Source organism: Paramisgurnus dabryanus, chromosome 10, assembly GCF_030506205.2.
Source record: "Paramisgurnus dabryanus chromosome 10, PD_genome_1.1, whole genome shotgun sequence".
NCBI classification, from domain to species: Eukaryota; Metazoa; Chordata; class Actinopteri; order Cypriniformes; family Cobitidae; genus Paramisgurnus; species Paramisgurnus dabryanus.
This window is the reverse complement of record NC_133346.1, coordinates 12,850,613-12,868,125: the sequence shown is the minus strand read 5'-3', so window position 1 is coordinate 12,868,125 and position 17,513 is coordinate 12,850,613. Positions and strand designations below refer to the sequence as shown.

The 17,513-nt window shown below is 40.7% G+C and overlaps 1 protein-coding gene across 7 annotated transcripts in view; it reads right to left on the bottom strand.

The window, feature by feature from the left end:
* auts2a (activator of transcription and developmental regulator AUTS2 a) overlaps window positions 1-17,513 on the bottom strand; it is a 411,500-nt gene that overhangs the window by 22,540 nt on the left and 371,447 nt on the right. For all 7 annotated transcript variants that reach the window (XM_065258438.2, XM_065258467.2, XM_065258447.2 and 4 more), the window contains one exon: window positions 8,843-8,891. In XM_065258438.2, the coding sequence (XP_065114510.1) occupies window positions 8,843-8,891 (49 nt within the window). The remainder of the gene's footprint in view (window positions 1-8,842; window positions 8,892-17,513) is intronic.

Here is a 17,513-nt window from a genome sequence, read left to right as displayed (position 1 = left end):
ATGGAACATTTCACACTTCATTAGTGCTTATTTATATGAAACACACACTGGATTTTCCCCACAGTGAAGAATTTTCTAGAGAAACCACGAGCTGTCCTGAACTAAGTGGAACCTTCAGGTTGTCTGGTTTTACTTTATTCTATAGATCTATGACACCATGCTTATAAAAAAACTGTGCATACATCAGAATTTATATAGAGTATGCAAAATCAGAAATGCAAATTCATCAGCATGTTACTGAGGTAACAATGCTACTCTAACATGCATAGCACATACAATTGTGAAATCCAGGCATAAAGCTAGAAGTATAGTGTTTGTACGCATTCGCAAGGGTCTGCATATATCGTGTATTGACGATTGTCGGACATATCGCTAATAGCGGGCTTTCATGGCGATAGTTGTTGTTATTATTATTATCATCATAGTTTCATTCTTTTCCTAGCCTTAAGGGGGTTTGTGGGCTTCACTTTGCGTGGATTTCTTCTTGCATGCACGTGGACTCAATGCGCCCATCTTGGACTTTTGCTTGGACCTGAATGCGCGCGGCAGGTCCTTCTAGCACCTGAACTTGTAATACGCGCGGCTCTGACATTTCCTTGCACTAGAGAGATTTTTAGGCACACAGACGGTTAAAACCAATGAGTTTGTTGTTCCCACTCCCTGGCACGCAGGAAATTTTAGAGCACCTGGACTTCAGTTTTAAGAAGGTTGTGGTCATGACAGTGTTGCCCTTGCTTCATTTTGTCCATCAATCAAGTGACTTGTCATAAATAAGTAAAAAATGAACAAATAAATAAATCAGTAAACTACTGCCCCGCCCCCAATACTATCGTGCATCGGCGATCTCACAGGCTGACGATAGGACGATCTCTAAATGGGGCATATCGCCCAACACTTACGCGTAGGTCGTGCATGTGTCTACAGGAGAATGTAGTATATATAAATATTTTTTTGGTAGCACATCAATTTAAAGAGTTGAGATTAATAAACATTTAACAACTCCATCCACCATCTTGAATGAATGACCCTGTTGCAATACATTCTAGGCTTCTGGGATGCTCTTTATGATGTGATTGCTCCAATGGGGAGCTCAGATACCTCAGTACAGTTTAACAAAAATTTCAATAGGGAATTCAACAGAAGTGATGGAAAGAGAGAGAGAGACAAAGGTGACGAGTTTTTTCTGATCATGGCCGCAAGGCCAAAGGTGTTTATTTTACTCCTGCATAGTTATGAGTGATTGTCGGCAGAGGACAAAATGCGTGACGGAGGGAACGTCAAGAATGAGAGTTGAAATGAGAAAATGTATTCTTTGGGGAGCAATTAATGGTTTTCTTTGCCTAGATATGAGCACATGCAGTAAGTCTGTTCACCAGCTGTGCCTCTAAACTTATTTTTTAACCCCCCCCCCCACTTTAACCGAGCGTTAAATGTTTACCATTTAAGTGAGGATCTCTCTCCCCCTGAGGGACCACAGGGGTGGCAGAGAAGTAGTTATCCCACCCAGAAGGTGGTCAGTCAAAGCTTCTATCTTCGGCAACCACGGTGGGTGTCCAAAGGCACGTCTTTTGCTCTTTTTATGGGTCACAGTTTCTAGCCTGACCCTACTTCAGTCTGGTGCTCATCTATAGAAAAAACATCTATCGGCTCTGCTGGAGAACTGCTTTACCTTCTGGTTTTGGCACAGCTGTGCATCGCTACTCTTTCATTCATCTGCCTTCAGCTCAGACATGAAATGGCCACCAACTGCTAACTGGAGACTTGGATTAATGTACAACAAGGAAATGCCTTTAAGACCCTGATTTTTTAGTGAATCTAAAAAGACATTTACAGTCTGCGATAACAGCCAATTAAACGATGTCTTTACTTGCAGCAGAAGCACTGAAGACGCTAATGTTTTCCCAATGTGATACGGTTATGCAGAGCAAATTCTGTGCCCGACAGCTTAAGCCTCGGATGTAATCCTGCATTAGTTAAACGCGTCGGCTAGTTTCTTAATCATCAGTATTTCAGTGGATGCAGCATGAAGTTAAAACAACTTGGGTTTGGAAGTTCCTACTATTTCATAAGTTCCTAAGTCATAGTTCCTAATTGACATAAACTATAAAATCAAGTTAATTTTTTTTTACTTAATTTGTTAAGTTAAAGTAACATATAAAATATAAGTTGATTTGACATCAATGCTGCATGCACATTCAAGCACAATGACTCTCTAGTACAAACACACATGAGCAGGTGTGTAAATAGAGTGTGTGAAAGTAAGCTTGGCCATTTCAGACAGCTCAACTGGTGTCCGATCAGTAGGAAATTGCAACAAAAATAGAAGCTTGACCTTCGACCGAACTGATCTTTGACCTCACCCTTAGGGCAGGCTGTGAACTATCTGATGTGGTCAGGAAAATCTCGTCTTGACTCTTTATTTATCCAAATAATACTCGCCTTGCTGGTTGTCCAGAGACCTAATTATTGCATTTTTGCGTTTTTTTGAACAAACACGCTCAAGCACGCGTATAAACACACCTCAACTACATCTCTGCAATCTAATCGTTCTGTTACCACAGAGGCCTCCGACTGCCATGCGCGTAATTGGGCAAAATGATTTGACAGACTTGGGAAAAGAAGAAAAAGGGAGCTTGTGGGAGTAAATGAGCTACGATTTCCTTCTTGTCCAAACAGAGGGAAGGGGAGCTGGGAGGTGATGTCATCGCAGGTGTAAGGCAGGGCCAACACCGCAGGGAGTCTTTTCACTTCTGTTTTTCCTTTCTGCCACTCATTCATTCAGTTGACCACCGTAATACACGCATGCGACAAGACCACCATCACAGCCAGCTTTTGCACAAACAGATTTGCATATTTTGCACAACAAACAAATCCAACTTGCTAATGCATTTTGAAAATAGTGTTGTTACGTTCCAAGCTCTACTGAGAGCATCTATTGACAGAAGCTGACAGATGCTGTCAATTACCACCGAAAATTGCTTCGACCCGTCTCACTTGACTCATCCCCATCCACTTACAATTAAAGTCTTTGGGTTAATAAGAGGCACGCTGGCCATTGACTTTGCATTGTAAGCGATAACTGTCAGCATGTTTTTTTTTTGTTTGTTTAAACAAACTAAAGGGATTTTAATTCCTTGCTTTAACTAAATTTAACACTGAACACATGAACTGATTCTGTAACGTTTTCTTTGTACAAACACACACATGAATTCAATGGCCGTAGCCAATTATAAAAATAACTTTTCCACAGATATACTCTTTGATTAAATAACTTTAAAACACTCAGGAAGAAAATGAGAACCTGTCTTTGTAAACACTTCATTGCAGAGCTCATGTTGGGCGCTGCGGTAGACAAATTAGCGCCTGTAAAGTGTAAACTTCGTTTAAGGGAATTTCATTAATTGATAATTTTAAAAATCTGCAGCATTGCATATGGCTAACCAAAGACAAGAGAAAAAGGCAGAGGGGACACATCAAGATAAGTCCAAAACAGTTGCCCTGTGCCCCTCAGTAGGCACTACTTTTATCTCTGGAGAGTGGCCCATTCAAATGTTTGTGCTTGACTTTCATTTAACTTGATGACTTCCAGACTCCCTGCGTTTATTGTGGCATGTCGGATATAGTAGTGTTTACACAAAGTCCCTTGTCTCCCTGGCCTCTCTTTCTTCCTCTCTCCGCACCCTTCTCCGGTCTAACAAGATGGATGGATTTACTTTAGTCCTACAACCTCTGGGGTTTGGGTTTGACCTCGAAATGACCTCTTCTGGGGAGCACGAGCGAGAGAGCCAAAGCTGGATTGAGAGAGGGAGTGTAGGAGTGCAGTTGTGGCAGTGTTATGACTACAGGCGGGACGGACCGAGATGATGGATAGCGCTAAACGAGTGTCTGACTTCCAATTTATCACCAGTTCCCTCTGTACGTGCCGTCTCCACCTCCTTTCCCAGCACCGCAAGCGTGCGGCTCCGAAACACACCCTTTGACCACGGTACGAAAACCACTTATAAAAAGACTACTGGAAAAACAATAATCATATGGTTTTACGACTTTGCTTACTCATACGTAGGCAACCACACACACACACACATTACCGGGCAGGCTTTGAGAGTGGGTGGCACTTTTGTCTTCAGGCCTAGGGCAGTAAATCAGGATGTTGCCCATGGTGTGTTAACCTCTGTGTCAGGGGATGAGACATCACCGCAGACTACAAACACAGCGCACCGTGAATTACAGCCCATCTCTCATCACACACACACTCAGGGAGCCATAAATTACGGCTCTTCCCTGTACACACACAAAGGAGAAGAGATAGAGAGACAGAGTCCACAGAGACATGTTAAACTGACTCGGGTCGACAAGTTAAAAAGGCCAGCAAAGCATACGAAAAACAAATAATCAGTTAACTTTTCAAAAATAGGAAGACAGACAGAGGCATTTCATTGATCTTCAAGGGAAAATAAAGGAAACTTGAAACTTTTGCTTCATCAATCATTCATTCCAATTGGTTATTCAACACAGAACAAGACAACTTACACACACGACCTGAGAGATCGCTTAACATTACAGATTAAAGATGTGATGTTAAAGTAAGAAGTCATACGAGTCGTTATTGTAATTTTTCCTGATATTCCCACACCTTAGTTAACTTACTTTCAAGGACCTTTCAAGGACTTTCCAGGTCCAATACCCTCAAATTCAAGGACTAAATGTGGGGACACATTTCAAGTGAGAGCAAGGTTACATCGTGTTACTTTTAAAATTACATTGTTACAGTTCCCTTTCGAGGGAATTCATGCTGCGTCACTGTGGTAACACTTTGGGGACGCCTCCAGTGGTAAGTGCGTCTGAATGTGTATATCTAATTCAACCAATGATGAGGCTTAACGACAAAGACAGGGTGACGCGGGAGCCAAGAAGTATATCGCTCTCTGAAATATTGCCAAAGATGGCGTTACAGGGACGCAGAAAGTATGGCAAGGGAGACTCAGCGTCTCGTTCCCTTCTCAGGGAGCAACAGTTACATACGTAACCCGAGACGTTTTCATGTGTCAAACAGAACTATGCAAAAAAGCATTTTGGTATGAATCAACATTCGCATACAGAAGATATAAGCATTTAAAGTGAACAGTTTAGCACATGTGTATAAAAAGTCTTGAATTTTTATAATATTATCCTACACTACACAGGGAATAATATGGATTTTTTCCAAAAAAAAACCTTGCATAAAATAGATTCAAGCACTTTCAATGATCTGCATCTATGTATGTATATTTTAAAAAACTTCCCAGGGCCTTGAATCCCCCCCCCTAGATTCACAAACTTTCAAGTATTTCAAGGACCCGTGGAAACCCTGCTGCAGTGTTGACACTCTTTCTAGATTATAATGTAAAGGATCTACTTTTAAGGCCTTGACAATATACAATTGATATTTATTAACTATTTATTTACAATAGTATTAACTCATTGTGCATCCAATATCATGCATAAAATTCAAAACAGGTGCCATGCCTGTGTCAAGCATGAGAAAACAAGTATGCCTACAAGCATAACTAGCTTGCACCCTTCTCCATAAGCTTTATACGTTTGTGAGAGACTTTTTTTGAGCAATCTCAAGGGCTCTCCACATCCATCCATTCAGCACTTAACACTTCTCATATGCCTCAAACTTCATCTCTTTCCCATTCTCTCCTTTTACTCTCTCGACAAAGACACTGTCCACACAGGCCTCGCTTCGTATGATAGGACCACTCCTTTAGATGAGCATATTTATATGCTTAATTGCCTTTACGCTCTCTTATGTGGCACATTGAGCTGTATATATAAAACAATCATATGTGTGATATTTTAAAAGGGATATGGGAGTTATATACTAAGTGAGGGATGTACCACATATTTTGTTCAGCTGCCTGCTCTTTTTATGGAAAAAAACTAACTGCCTACTAATAGTGTACAGCGGGCTTAGTGATGGACTGCACATAACATGCGCCCAGACCTACATCTACATCCACGCTTACAAAATGGCTTTTTTTCTGTTTTATGAATGATGCTAGAAATTAAACGAAAAACCATTACTGGAAATTATTGCCAAACAAATCCACAGTAATCTGTTTAGTGGTCTGTTGTGCTACAGTGGTCAATTCTAAGTGGGCATACTCGTAGCATATTGACAGAAAAAGAGAGGAGGGGAGAGAGAGAGAGCAAGAGCGAGCACTCACCACTATCTATCGAGTTATTAAAGTGTCTAACTCAATTTATAAGTGGTCCTCTCTACATCAAGAATCCTATTGCGAGCAGTATGCCAGATATGTCCTATGCGCAAGCGTTTAAATTATCATTTTAATTAAGTTTTAAGCTTTAACAAATCTATTTCTATTGGACAGACGCTGAATAAATGAAAGTAAGTGGATGAGGATGAGGTGATTGAGTCTATTTGAAATGCTGCCCATTTGTTTAGGTCTGATTCAAGAAAATGTTTTCACCTACACATTTGCCTTCTGGACTGATTTTATTTTGGTCTGCGTAGGATCAGAAATATGTGGACCACGCTCGAGTGCAGCTTAGAGAGAAAACGCTGATTACAATATAATTGCAAACCGCATTGTATTACCAATCAGATGTGGATGACGTGGCGATTGTTATGAAATTATCCGTGACCCTCAGAACCGTAAAAACAAATACAGTTCATTTCTCACCCTAGCTCTGTCCGTAATAAAGCAAAAAGCTACTTAGATGGAGGAAAAGCGGGCGATGGAAACACTAATTGAAGCAGGCTGGTTGGCAGGCACCTGCAGGCTATGTGAGAGAGACAGTAATTAAGTCGAACATTTAATGATTCTGCTTAATAGGAGAGAAAAAAGAAAACAAGCAACGATTACAAAACATAAAGAGAAGAGAAAGCAAAGCACGCTTGTTTGGAAAAGCACATGTGAGATGAGCATCAGCAACCCTGTCTAAAAATCAAAAACGCCCTATAACTGATCTAAGATTAGTTTTGCTCTTCTCACTTAGACCATAAGCTATGCTACGGTACTCACTTTCATCTCATAGTTGAAGCATTTCATGAACGCCTGAGTGTAAAAACCATTCCGGCGAACCTCTCGTTTTAGGCTCCTGGCAAATATTGACATCTTTTCTTTAGCCTGTCTCTCAACCATCCAGTTCTGTTTTCTCTTTCTTCTTTTGTTTATATGGGTTAAGAGTCATGAAAGACCGGTAATCCTCTGTAACACAGAGCGCCCTGCAAAAACACGCTGTCTTTTATCTCACCGAAGCCCTCCGATATAAATACCACGGTGCCTAAGTTCATCTGCACCTGTGTTTTGAAGGACTACGCTCCTTTCTCCGTTCCTGTCTGCCAATGGAAAGATTTGCATATGGTGAGGACAAGGAGATGTGAAGGAGAGAGCGAGAGAAAAAAAGCACATTTAAATGGAAATACAGCCTGCAGGGAGACGAAGTGGCCTGGCAGTCGGTGAAGAGAAAAAGCATATTTGTGTACCGTTTCCCAAGCGCCAGCTTTTCAGAAGCGGCGAAGGCGGTCCTGTGTTGGTTTAAGGCGCACAAAGAGAGTTTTAATCCTTTCAGAAGGGTCGTAATGGCCTCTGCGAGGCGTTTCCAAGAGGGAAGCCTCTCCGAAAAGGGGTCGCCATTCAGCACCCCAGTGAAGCCCACAAATCAAACCTCTAAAGGCCTTCAAAGAGCAGAATGTGGGAAATGTGTTTGGGGTCCTGAGGGAGTGAAGTAAGAAGGAACAAGAGGCTTGTCGGCATCAATCAGTGTGCCTCCTCCCTGGGGTCAGATCTCCTTCCAGCCTCCATCGCCCCCCCATCACTCTCTCCATCCTGGTAACGCACCATTACAGAGGAATGTGGGCTCCATTATGTTGGTTTGTAAAATGAGGGAGCTCAAATTCCAAAGGCTTTAAGAGCAAATTAGCGGTGTGCTGATGGGCTCCTTCTGTCTAAAGACACAGAGGTTTTAAAAGCCTCAACCGACTCCACTCACAATGCCCGGATCCTTTGACTCAGTTGATCTTACTGCAGACTTCACACAAAAATGGACTTCCTACACGCATGGCAGGACATCAACACGCGCACAAAGAGCAGGCGGCGCGCAAATAGCAGCCATGCACGACATAAACACAAAACGCGTTTATAGACACGGCAAACAATATCGCACACGCAGAGTATCAAGCCGGCGGGGTAGAATTGCTTCTTCCACTATCATCGTCTCGGTCTGTGCTGCAGATCCGCCACCTTTATTTAGCATTTCACAACTAATCAATTTCCATAACAGAAGCCAGACGCCGCTGCACATGGGACCCAGTGTGTGGCGTTTACACATGCTGCGCGCCCGAAATGGATTTTCTCATTCATCACTCAGCAGCACATTGGGATGTGTTTAACAGAGTGGCTCAGATGGATTTCTCCCTGCACACAGGCAGTGAGAAAGCACGGATACAACAAACTGTGCCTGTCAATAGAATTGCAGTCAGTCTTAAAGAAACGCATTATTTTCCATGCAGTCCAGAAAAGCAAAACACATTAAGCGTGGCTGTGTGGAATAACGCAATAGTTTATGACCCTACTTGTATCCTTGATACAGGTGTTAAACATTCAGTTCCTTGTTTAATGCATAAATTATTCAAGTTATAGCCTTGGCGTAAAAGCCCTAATCATGTTAATAATATACATTTATTTCAGATCACAATAATTAAGTCACACATTTGCAACCATAACAATTGTAGATAGAGGGTGAAACAGTCAAGGTTGACATAAACAACATCTGTGAACAGCAAGCAATTTCACTTCGCAATGTGCTTAAAAAAAAAGTAAGTGCACCATACCTTTAACTGCAGCTGTGCTGAAAAGTTTCTCTGAGCTGGCATCTGAGCCCTGAAAGAGAGAGAGAAAGAGAGAAAGTCAGTACATCTGCTTCAGAACTAAGCAGGTGGGCTTCATCATCAAAGGTAGTGCAGCACTAATGAGAGCATTGAAATGCCTTCGCTTCTCACACTGGCCACTGGGTGGCACTGTGGCTCCATGCGTAAAACCGACGCGCAGCACTTGACAGCGGGTTGAATGCATTAACATCGCTACGTTATTGTGCAAACATCCAACGTTGCAAATTACACAGCATTTAGGTAATAAAAGCCTATTTAAGTGACAATGTGGTGTCAAAGGGGCATTGGTTAATTCAATTGGCTAAACAGCAACAAAGAACCATTATAATCTACCATTATAATCTAACCTGACTCTTCAATCAATGTAACACACGAGCTGTTTATGGTTAAACTCACTTGTTATTAATAATTGTATAATGGTTAACAAACACGGTAAAGATACGTAAAGCGAATGGGGGAGGTCACTTGTAATGGGACATTCTCCATTCTGTACGTTTTTAAATAGCGCATAGCCTATAAAACAGAAATTCGAGGAAATATTGTTTTGTGGACCTGTTTAACAACACTAGCCATATTCAGCTCGAGGCAAAAGAAATTGTGCTGACAAGATACGACAAACCTCTGAAATATTTGCCTATTTTAGATACCTTTCAAGCCATTCTTAGCTTCAAGTAGCCTACACACCTGCATGCATGTAAAAATATAGAAATAATGTAATTTATACAATGAATAGGATTAAAAGGAATAACAATCTAATAATAAAAATTGTTTTTGTTTTTTATTGTAATATATTATATGGTAATAGGTAAGCTATTAAATCACACATGTAATCTCGATATTTTCTTTTCCACCGCTTTATTTAGCCCAAACCACAACCGAGAAACATCTGGCAACATCTAATGCAGAGATATCAACTACAATTTTCCACAATCATAAGAAATCCCCTAATGACAAGAAACCAGCGCTCCAATAGCCTATTCCAATAGACAAAAGCCATCGAGCAATCCCAAGAAATGACTCATATATCCCTTACAACGTCGAGTGCCATAGTGTTTATTAACAAAATATCGACTAAAAACAGTCCTGATTTTTGTTTGTGATGGGATACGTGCGTAACGTTATACCTTTTGATGTGGCGAGATTGGCACTGAGGAAAACACAAGTCAAGAAATCACTTTTGGTGTTTTGGTAAACACGGCTCCGCTTCACATTCTGCTTGTCAAACAATGTAATCCACAAACGGGCGAATTCCTCTCATTCCCATTAAACGGATGACAGCCATGCAAAATAAAACAGCCTTTCCCAGGGAAGAAGAAAACATCCACCGAAAGAAAAGCGAGCTCAAAGCGAGAGAGGCTCTCGGACAAAAGCAGCCATGTGTCTCGTATCAAAAGCGTGGAGAAGTGCAGAAATCCTTCAAAAATTGCCCTTTGTACGGCCGCGTAAAATCCTCGCGAGCCGTCGCTTAACGGACGCTTTTGTGTCAGGAGCGCGCTCGACGACAAACCATCCGCGCGAGCCTCCCTCCCGTGCGCTATTCGCCAGACGCTCGAGCCGTGCTAGAAAATCCAACAAAGCGTACAGTATTTTCCTCCTAAAGCCAGAATGGGTGGAGTAAAAGCACTAAAAACGTCGCGTCCTTTCCTCGATGTGGTTCAGGATTGTGTCCTCTCGCTGGCTCCCTGTGCACTGTCGCGCAAGTGCTGCCTGTATCAGCGCGCTCCGCAGCGCGCACAAACTCTCTCATTCACCTAACTGCACGTCTCGTGCGATCTCCCCTCGCGACCGGGTCCTCCCACTTCCTGATTTTAACCTGACTTCATTCAGCTCCCACCCTTGTCTCTCTCTCTCTCTCTCTCTCTCTCTCTCTCTCTCTCTCTCTCTCTCTCTCTCTCTTTGTGTGTGCGTATATGTGTCTGTCTGTCCGACTCTCAATTCAATTCAATTTCAATTTAAAGGCACTTTATTGGTATGATTGTGTGCTCTCTCTCTTACACACACTCTCACAAAGCATGCTTCCTTCGCTCATCGTCTGGGCCGTTTCCCCAGTCCAGCCTTCTCAGACAAACAGTGTATATGGGAGTGTTTGTGTGAATGGTGCTCAATGAGAGCTATTGGCAGTGGAGTCTTAAAAGTGTGCAAACAGGAGATGAGGGGACCAGGAGCGAGAGAGATAGTGGAGGAGAGAGCTGAATGATATTCTTTCACTCTCTGGACATGATGTCAGCTGTTAATGAATTTCCCAGTAGGGTACTGTGAAGGCGAGTAATACAGAGCCTCTCTTCATGTGGAGCAGCACACACCTCTCTAGTTCCCTCCCTTCATGCCAGGATGGCTTCACCTCTCCACCATCGGAGCAGGGGTTAGAATAACTCCTGCCGATCCATAGCCTCGAAGACTTCCTGAACAGCAGCTTTCAGCATGGTGCGAGACACTGCATAATTGGTTTGGCAAAGAGCTTGACTTCATTTTGTAAACATTTCCTCAGTACTGGAGTTTAGGAAGTGTAGTGTTGATCATATTAGAAAATGAGATAAAGTAAGAACTGCACATGGCTCCACTGCAGTGCTAAATTTGCGTGCATGCTGTAAGACTAATGTGGAAAGATATTCAACACTGGGAAAGAGAATTAACACAGACTAAACTGATCAGCCACGTCTGCTGCGATTATACGCTAAGACTGATCCTAATTGTGTTTCCAAACCATGGTGTAACATTAACCTCCTTCCCCCAGGGTCTGATGAAAAGCCTGAGGATCTAATTCCACTAACTTCATCCCACGGACACTCAAACCCAAACAAGCAAGCAATCTTCAGATAATGCCGGACATTCCTAGAAAATCTCCTTAATCTGACTGATTTGGGGTCCTGTGGCTTAACAAACCAGTATAAACCCTCTCCATTGCAGGTCAATGGATTAGCAAGGAACTTCCATTGCAGTGACCTTTGACCTTCACTGCCCTCAAAAGAATAAGATAATGACTTATCCTATTGCTGCATGTTCATCTTTGCTTCTTTATATCTTTCACTCCTTTTCTCCTGAGCCAGGAAAAGGATAAAAATGCTCTATCAATACAAGACCACGCTTAATTTCCAACATTTGGCTCCAAACAACTAACTTGGTTAAATATTACTGAGTATTATATACTGTGTATGTGGCATTTTTCCAGCTTTATCCTCTGTAAACACCTTATACAATAAAAATGGTTTCACCATCATGCCATCCAACTAGATGAAGCTACAAAAAGCGCATACATGCCCACATAAAACACAATGGTATCTTAGATACTATGGTGTTTTGAACCTTAATATGGTAAACTACAGTTTACTAGTGTATAATATAGTAATTATACAATAATACAGTGTAATAAAAGTACTGTGAAATAATACAGTATACTACAGTTTTTTTGGTAAGTACTTTAGTCAGTCCTTCCAGAATAACGTGAAGTTTTTTTGTGATTGTTGCGGGCAAAAATCTTTGATCTTGTGGCACGTTTTCTTAAAAAATGCGATGGAATATGTTTAGGATATTTATGCAATTTTATGCAATGAAACTGTGGGAACTTGCCGAAATTGCTTGAACTTGCAAAAACTGTGTGAACTTGCAAAAACTGTTTGCAGCTTTTCATTAATGGCTGCGCATGTGTTAAGTAAATGCACCATTTTTCAACTTTCTGCTAAGATATATATGACTTTTTGCTACGAAAATGCAGGGATTATGAAATCATATTTTGCGAGGAGAAATCTACAATTTATGCGGTGAAAGTGCGGCGTTTTAAAAAAATGCGGCCCCCGCATAAATATGCAGACTTTGGCTGATTATGCATTGAATCATGCAATCGCATAATATCGTTTTTGTGAAGGGACTGTTTAGTATGCTAGTATTCTTAAGTATTCTTTCCCCACCAGTGCTTTTAAAAAAAGTTGTCAGCTAGCGCCAGCATTTTTAATGATTTTCACAAAAGTTTAATGCCTTCCAGAAAATGTTCTTCTTTAAATATATAAATATATCAAATGAAAGAACAGACCTCCTGCTTTAAAAAAAAAAACTTTTCATCCTACCTTCATTTGTTCTCCTTTTATCACCTCTCAAATACGGGTAAGTTTCTTCAAAAATACAAAATTTTGAGCAAAAAGCTGAGATAATTCCATTTTCGTTAAGGACTTTTGACCAGATTCCGAGCGATCTTCAAAACATACACAGAGTTTGAATGGTTTGCGCTAAGGAAATACTTCCCGGTTTAATAAGTTGGGTATTAGCGCAACCTGGGGGATAATAGCGAAAATACGGATTGCCGGAAAAACTCGTCATTGGCAGGGAAGCATTCTCTATGGCGGGGAAAGAGTTACAGTGATCCAACTGACTCCAGTGGGTTATTATCTGTCTTATGAAGCTTAATTATACTTTTGTAAGAGAAAACTATTATACCACGGGGCTGTTGAATGCTTTATTCTGATTTGTTGAGAAATGTTCCACAGGAATGCATTATTTTTCGATAAACGCACACCTGACCTTTCAAATGTCTTAAAGGGATAGTTCGGCCAAAAATGATATTAAACCCATGATTTACTCACCCCCAAGCTGTCCGAGTTGCATATGTCCATCGTTTTTCAGACAAACACATTTTCGGATATTTTAGAAAATGTTTTAGATCTTTCAGTTAATTAAATGGGAATTACGGGGTCCACGACCTTCAAGTCCAAAAAAGTGCGTCCATCCTTCACAAAATAAATCCAAACGGCTCCAGGATGATAAACAAAGGTCTTCTGAGGGTAATCCGCACCGTGTTGTTGTAGAAATATCCATATTTAAAACTTTATTAACGAAAATAACTACCTTCCGGTAGCGCCACCATCTTAGTCGCGTCCGCATTCAAGATCAGAGCTTTACGCAACTTACATATTTGTCATACGTCACTAAGAAAAGTGCGTACACTACGCTAATACTCACTCCTGAATACAGAGGAGTCTAAGATGGCGGCGTACCGGAAGTTATTTATTTTCGTTAATAAAGTTTTAAATATGGATATTTCTACAACAACACGTCGCGAATTACCCTCAGAAGACCTTTGTTTATCATCCTGGAGCCGTTTGGATTTAATTTGTGAAGGATGGATGCACTTTTTTTGGACTTGAAGGTCGTGGACCCCGTAACTTCCCATTTAATAAACTGAAAGATCTAAAACATTTTCTAAAATATCTGAAAATGTGTTTGTCTGAAAAACGATGGACATATGCAACTCGGACAGCTGGGGGTGAGTAAATCATGGGTTTAATATCATTTTTGGCCGAACTATCCCTTTAACCACCAGAGCAATGTCTGTGGTTACTGTGGTATATGCAGAATAATTGACGCTGGTCCTTAGAATTATTTGAAAATAACCACATTGGGTGTGCATTTTTTCGAATAATTCAACGGCCAATTGTCAATTATTGCGTTGCCTTTCGAAACACTTTTTCTTACATACACAACAAGCCTAAAGTTGTAACTACCCAGAGGCAGCTCTGAGAGATCTGAGTGCAGGAGAGGTTCAATGTTGCTCCAGATCCCAGCAGGATCATGTGGTCAGCAGGGTCACTATTAAACACCCACTGTGTCTCAAGGAACCGTCATTGGTAATTAACGTTACAAAGTGCAGTTAAGGATAGTTACACAACGAATGACTTTATGAAAGTACTTTAAGTATAGTTGTGTAACCACAATTAACACAAGCCTACTGTATGTATCATCTCATTCCTTTCAATTTAGACTATGTAATATATTCTACCCTTCATTTTTGCTAAACCGCATAGTATATTTTTGTTTGAGCATGACGGCAAAATTGGATTGGCCATAAAAAAGAACTTGCAGCGTTTTTCATCTATATTTGATTAAATGGATATGATTACATTATGATTGCATATATGGAGCATGTCGGGGTTTGGATCGGACGCACCGAAGCGGTCTTCGTCCCCCAAATCAGAGCTCGCTTTCCTAAATGCCTATCATCAGATTTGAGCGAAACCCCAAGCCTGTGATTACTGCTCTCCGCTCCACAATCAACGTCCGGATCTCTCAGCGCAGATTATTTTTAATTCAAATGAAACGCTGACAGACTACAGAAAGCAGAGAGGGAGAGAATAAGAAATGGAAGGAAAAGCAGCAAGAGAACATGTCGTCGTGCTGCCAAGAAACTAATTTGAAGTGGCAGTGGGGTATGGAAAAGCACTTGGTGAAGCTTGCCAGAAAAGTGGAATAGGAGATCAAGCATTAATATCTGGAGTTAAGCTATGTATGCCAGTAATTGCAGTCTGTGCCTGCAAAATTCCACCTATACACCGTAAGCCCTTTCTGCTGTCGTTTTGTCATATTTTATTCCTTTTTTCTTTCATTGGCTTCAAAGTACCCAGAGCCGTATTTTGCCTTTCCCCTTTATCCCACCCCTCGCTTTCCATCTCTTCCCTGCTTTCTTTCGCACTCAAAACGCAGGGTTTAATTTTACAGGAACTGTGCTAGATTGCAATCACAGGAGATCGGTGCTCTGTTATGGTCTCTGTGGCTATTACAGAAGCAATCTCTCATTCTCTCTATCTCACTCTCTTTTAAAATATTACCATGCATAAGTGTAACCTGAGGGGACTGGATATAATGTGTTAAATAGGGTAGCTCTGACTGGCCCTTGTCTGTAATCTTCTCTCTTGTATCCTCTGTGTTCCTTTCAGCGAGGGCCTTTGAGTGAGAGAGACACTCAAAAAGAGGTCCATTTCTAGTGACACTCAACACTTTGCCGGTCAGTAGGGAACATTGACCAGCTCGTCTGGGAAGCCCTCCAGGATGGTATTAGTGCCATGTAAAACACCAGATCAACAATGCCTGCGCAAAGGAGGGGAGAGGATTTTTGTGAGACAAAAGAGATGGAGAGCGATCTGCTTTCTTCTGTTCTTTTCCACAAACAGAATTTCGGAGCGATAAGGCTCCTCGTGTTCCATCCGCGGCTCCTGTCTGCAATCTGCTAAGCACAGGCCTTTACAGTGATCTGCCTGGGAGGAATTAAAGGGACAGCGTATGTGTGTGTGTTTTTTACTAATACATCAACACTTTTTGTTAAGCATATAAAGAGTGCCATGGAAAGACTTTAGTTTGTATTTTCAAGCCATGACGTATGGCTTTTAGTGCACAAGGCTGTAACCGGGGTTGTTTCTGTAGCTCAACTGGTTGAGCATTGTTTTAGCAATGTAAAGGTTGTGGGTTCGATCCCATGAATGCACATACTGATAAAAATGCATAGGTTGAATGTATCTGACAAATGCATAAATGGGTGATTCTCACGAAATGCAGATTTAGAAGGTGTCCAGCATCAGATTTTTAAAAGCCCTTGAAGCCAATTTTTTTGCACATAAAGATTAAGGTCTGAACCTACATAACCATTATTTTTAGAGGATTTAAAACATATTTCTTTTAAAATTATTAAAATTATTTAGATTATCATTATAAAAATTTATCATTACCGCAACATGATATTACATTAAATATATGCATTTACAAACTCATGTTGCGGTAATAAGAACTAAAAAGTTGTCTAGGTACTATGACAAACAAAATTTAAACTTTAATCTGCAGGAAAAAATAAGAACTGCTTATCTGCTAGCCATCTTGAGTGTCACAGTCAATTATGTCCCTTCCAACAATTTTTTTTTTGTGGAAAATGTAAGTTCCTTAAGGGCTTAAACAATGATTGAAAATTGTTGTGGAGGATGAGAAAATTGGTCTTGGACACATTTATATTCCTTATTATTGCCTCTACATTTACCAATGATTAGCAAATGCCACACGTTTCTTTACTGTAAATGTTTATAATATAACATGCACTGAAGCTTTTTATTTTTAGATTTTTTAATTATAAATATTTCCATGTCAAAAAACATGGACATGTTGAGGTAATGAAAATTCCCCCCTTAAATGTGGAAAAAAATTGGTTTGTATGATGTCATTTGAAATCATGTACATAATAGTACATTAAGAAATGTTTGTAACTGTATGCTTCTTATTTTGATACTCTTACTTTGCATTTACTTTTTTATCAAAATGTTTCATGACACCTCATAAGTCTAATTTCGCGAGAATCACCCACATGTACATGTAAACAATATAGACATAAATGAGGTCATGTTTCCTTCACATTCAGATTGGCAGTCAAATAGATGTGAAGTATTACATTTGTTTCACCCTTGTTCTGACAGAAGTTTTTATCCAAAGTGGCAAAAAACAGAATTGATTTACATTCCACAAAACAGGTGAACCCACTGCACACCCCAAATGCAAAACTCCAGATAATCTTTCACCTTGTTTTCAGGCAGGATTACAACACTTTTCACTGCTGAGTCTGTATCTATGTGAGACCGCTCAACCCAGCCTATGACAGCTCCTCTAATCTCCGTCCTCCCAAAACACAGAACGTTGACAGCCACTCTCTCTTCCTCCCTCAGATTCCCTACCATACATATATTAATCTGTCATTCATACAGCACGTAAAAGCTGGGGCAAGATATACACAGCCTGCCGCAACACACGAGTGACATGTAAAACAAATTCATGCATGTAAATACAAGAGAACTCTTGTATTCGAATATGATAA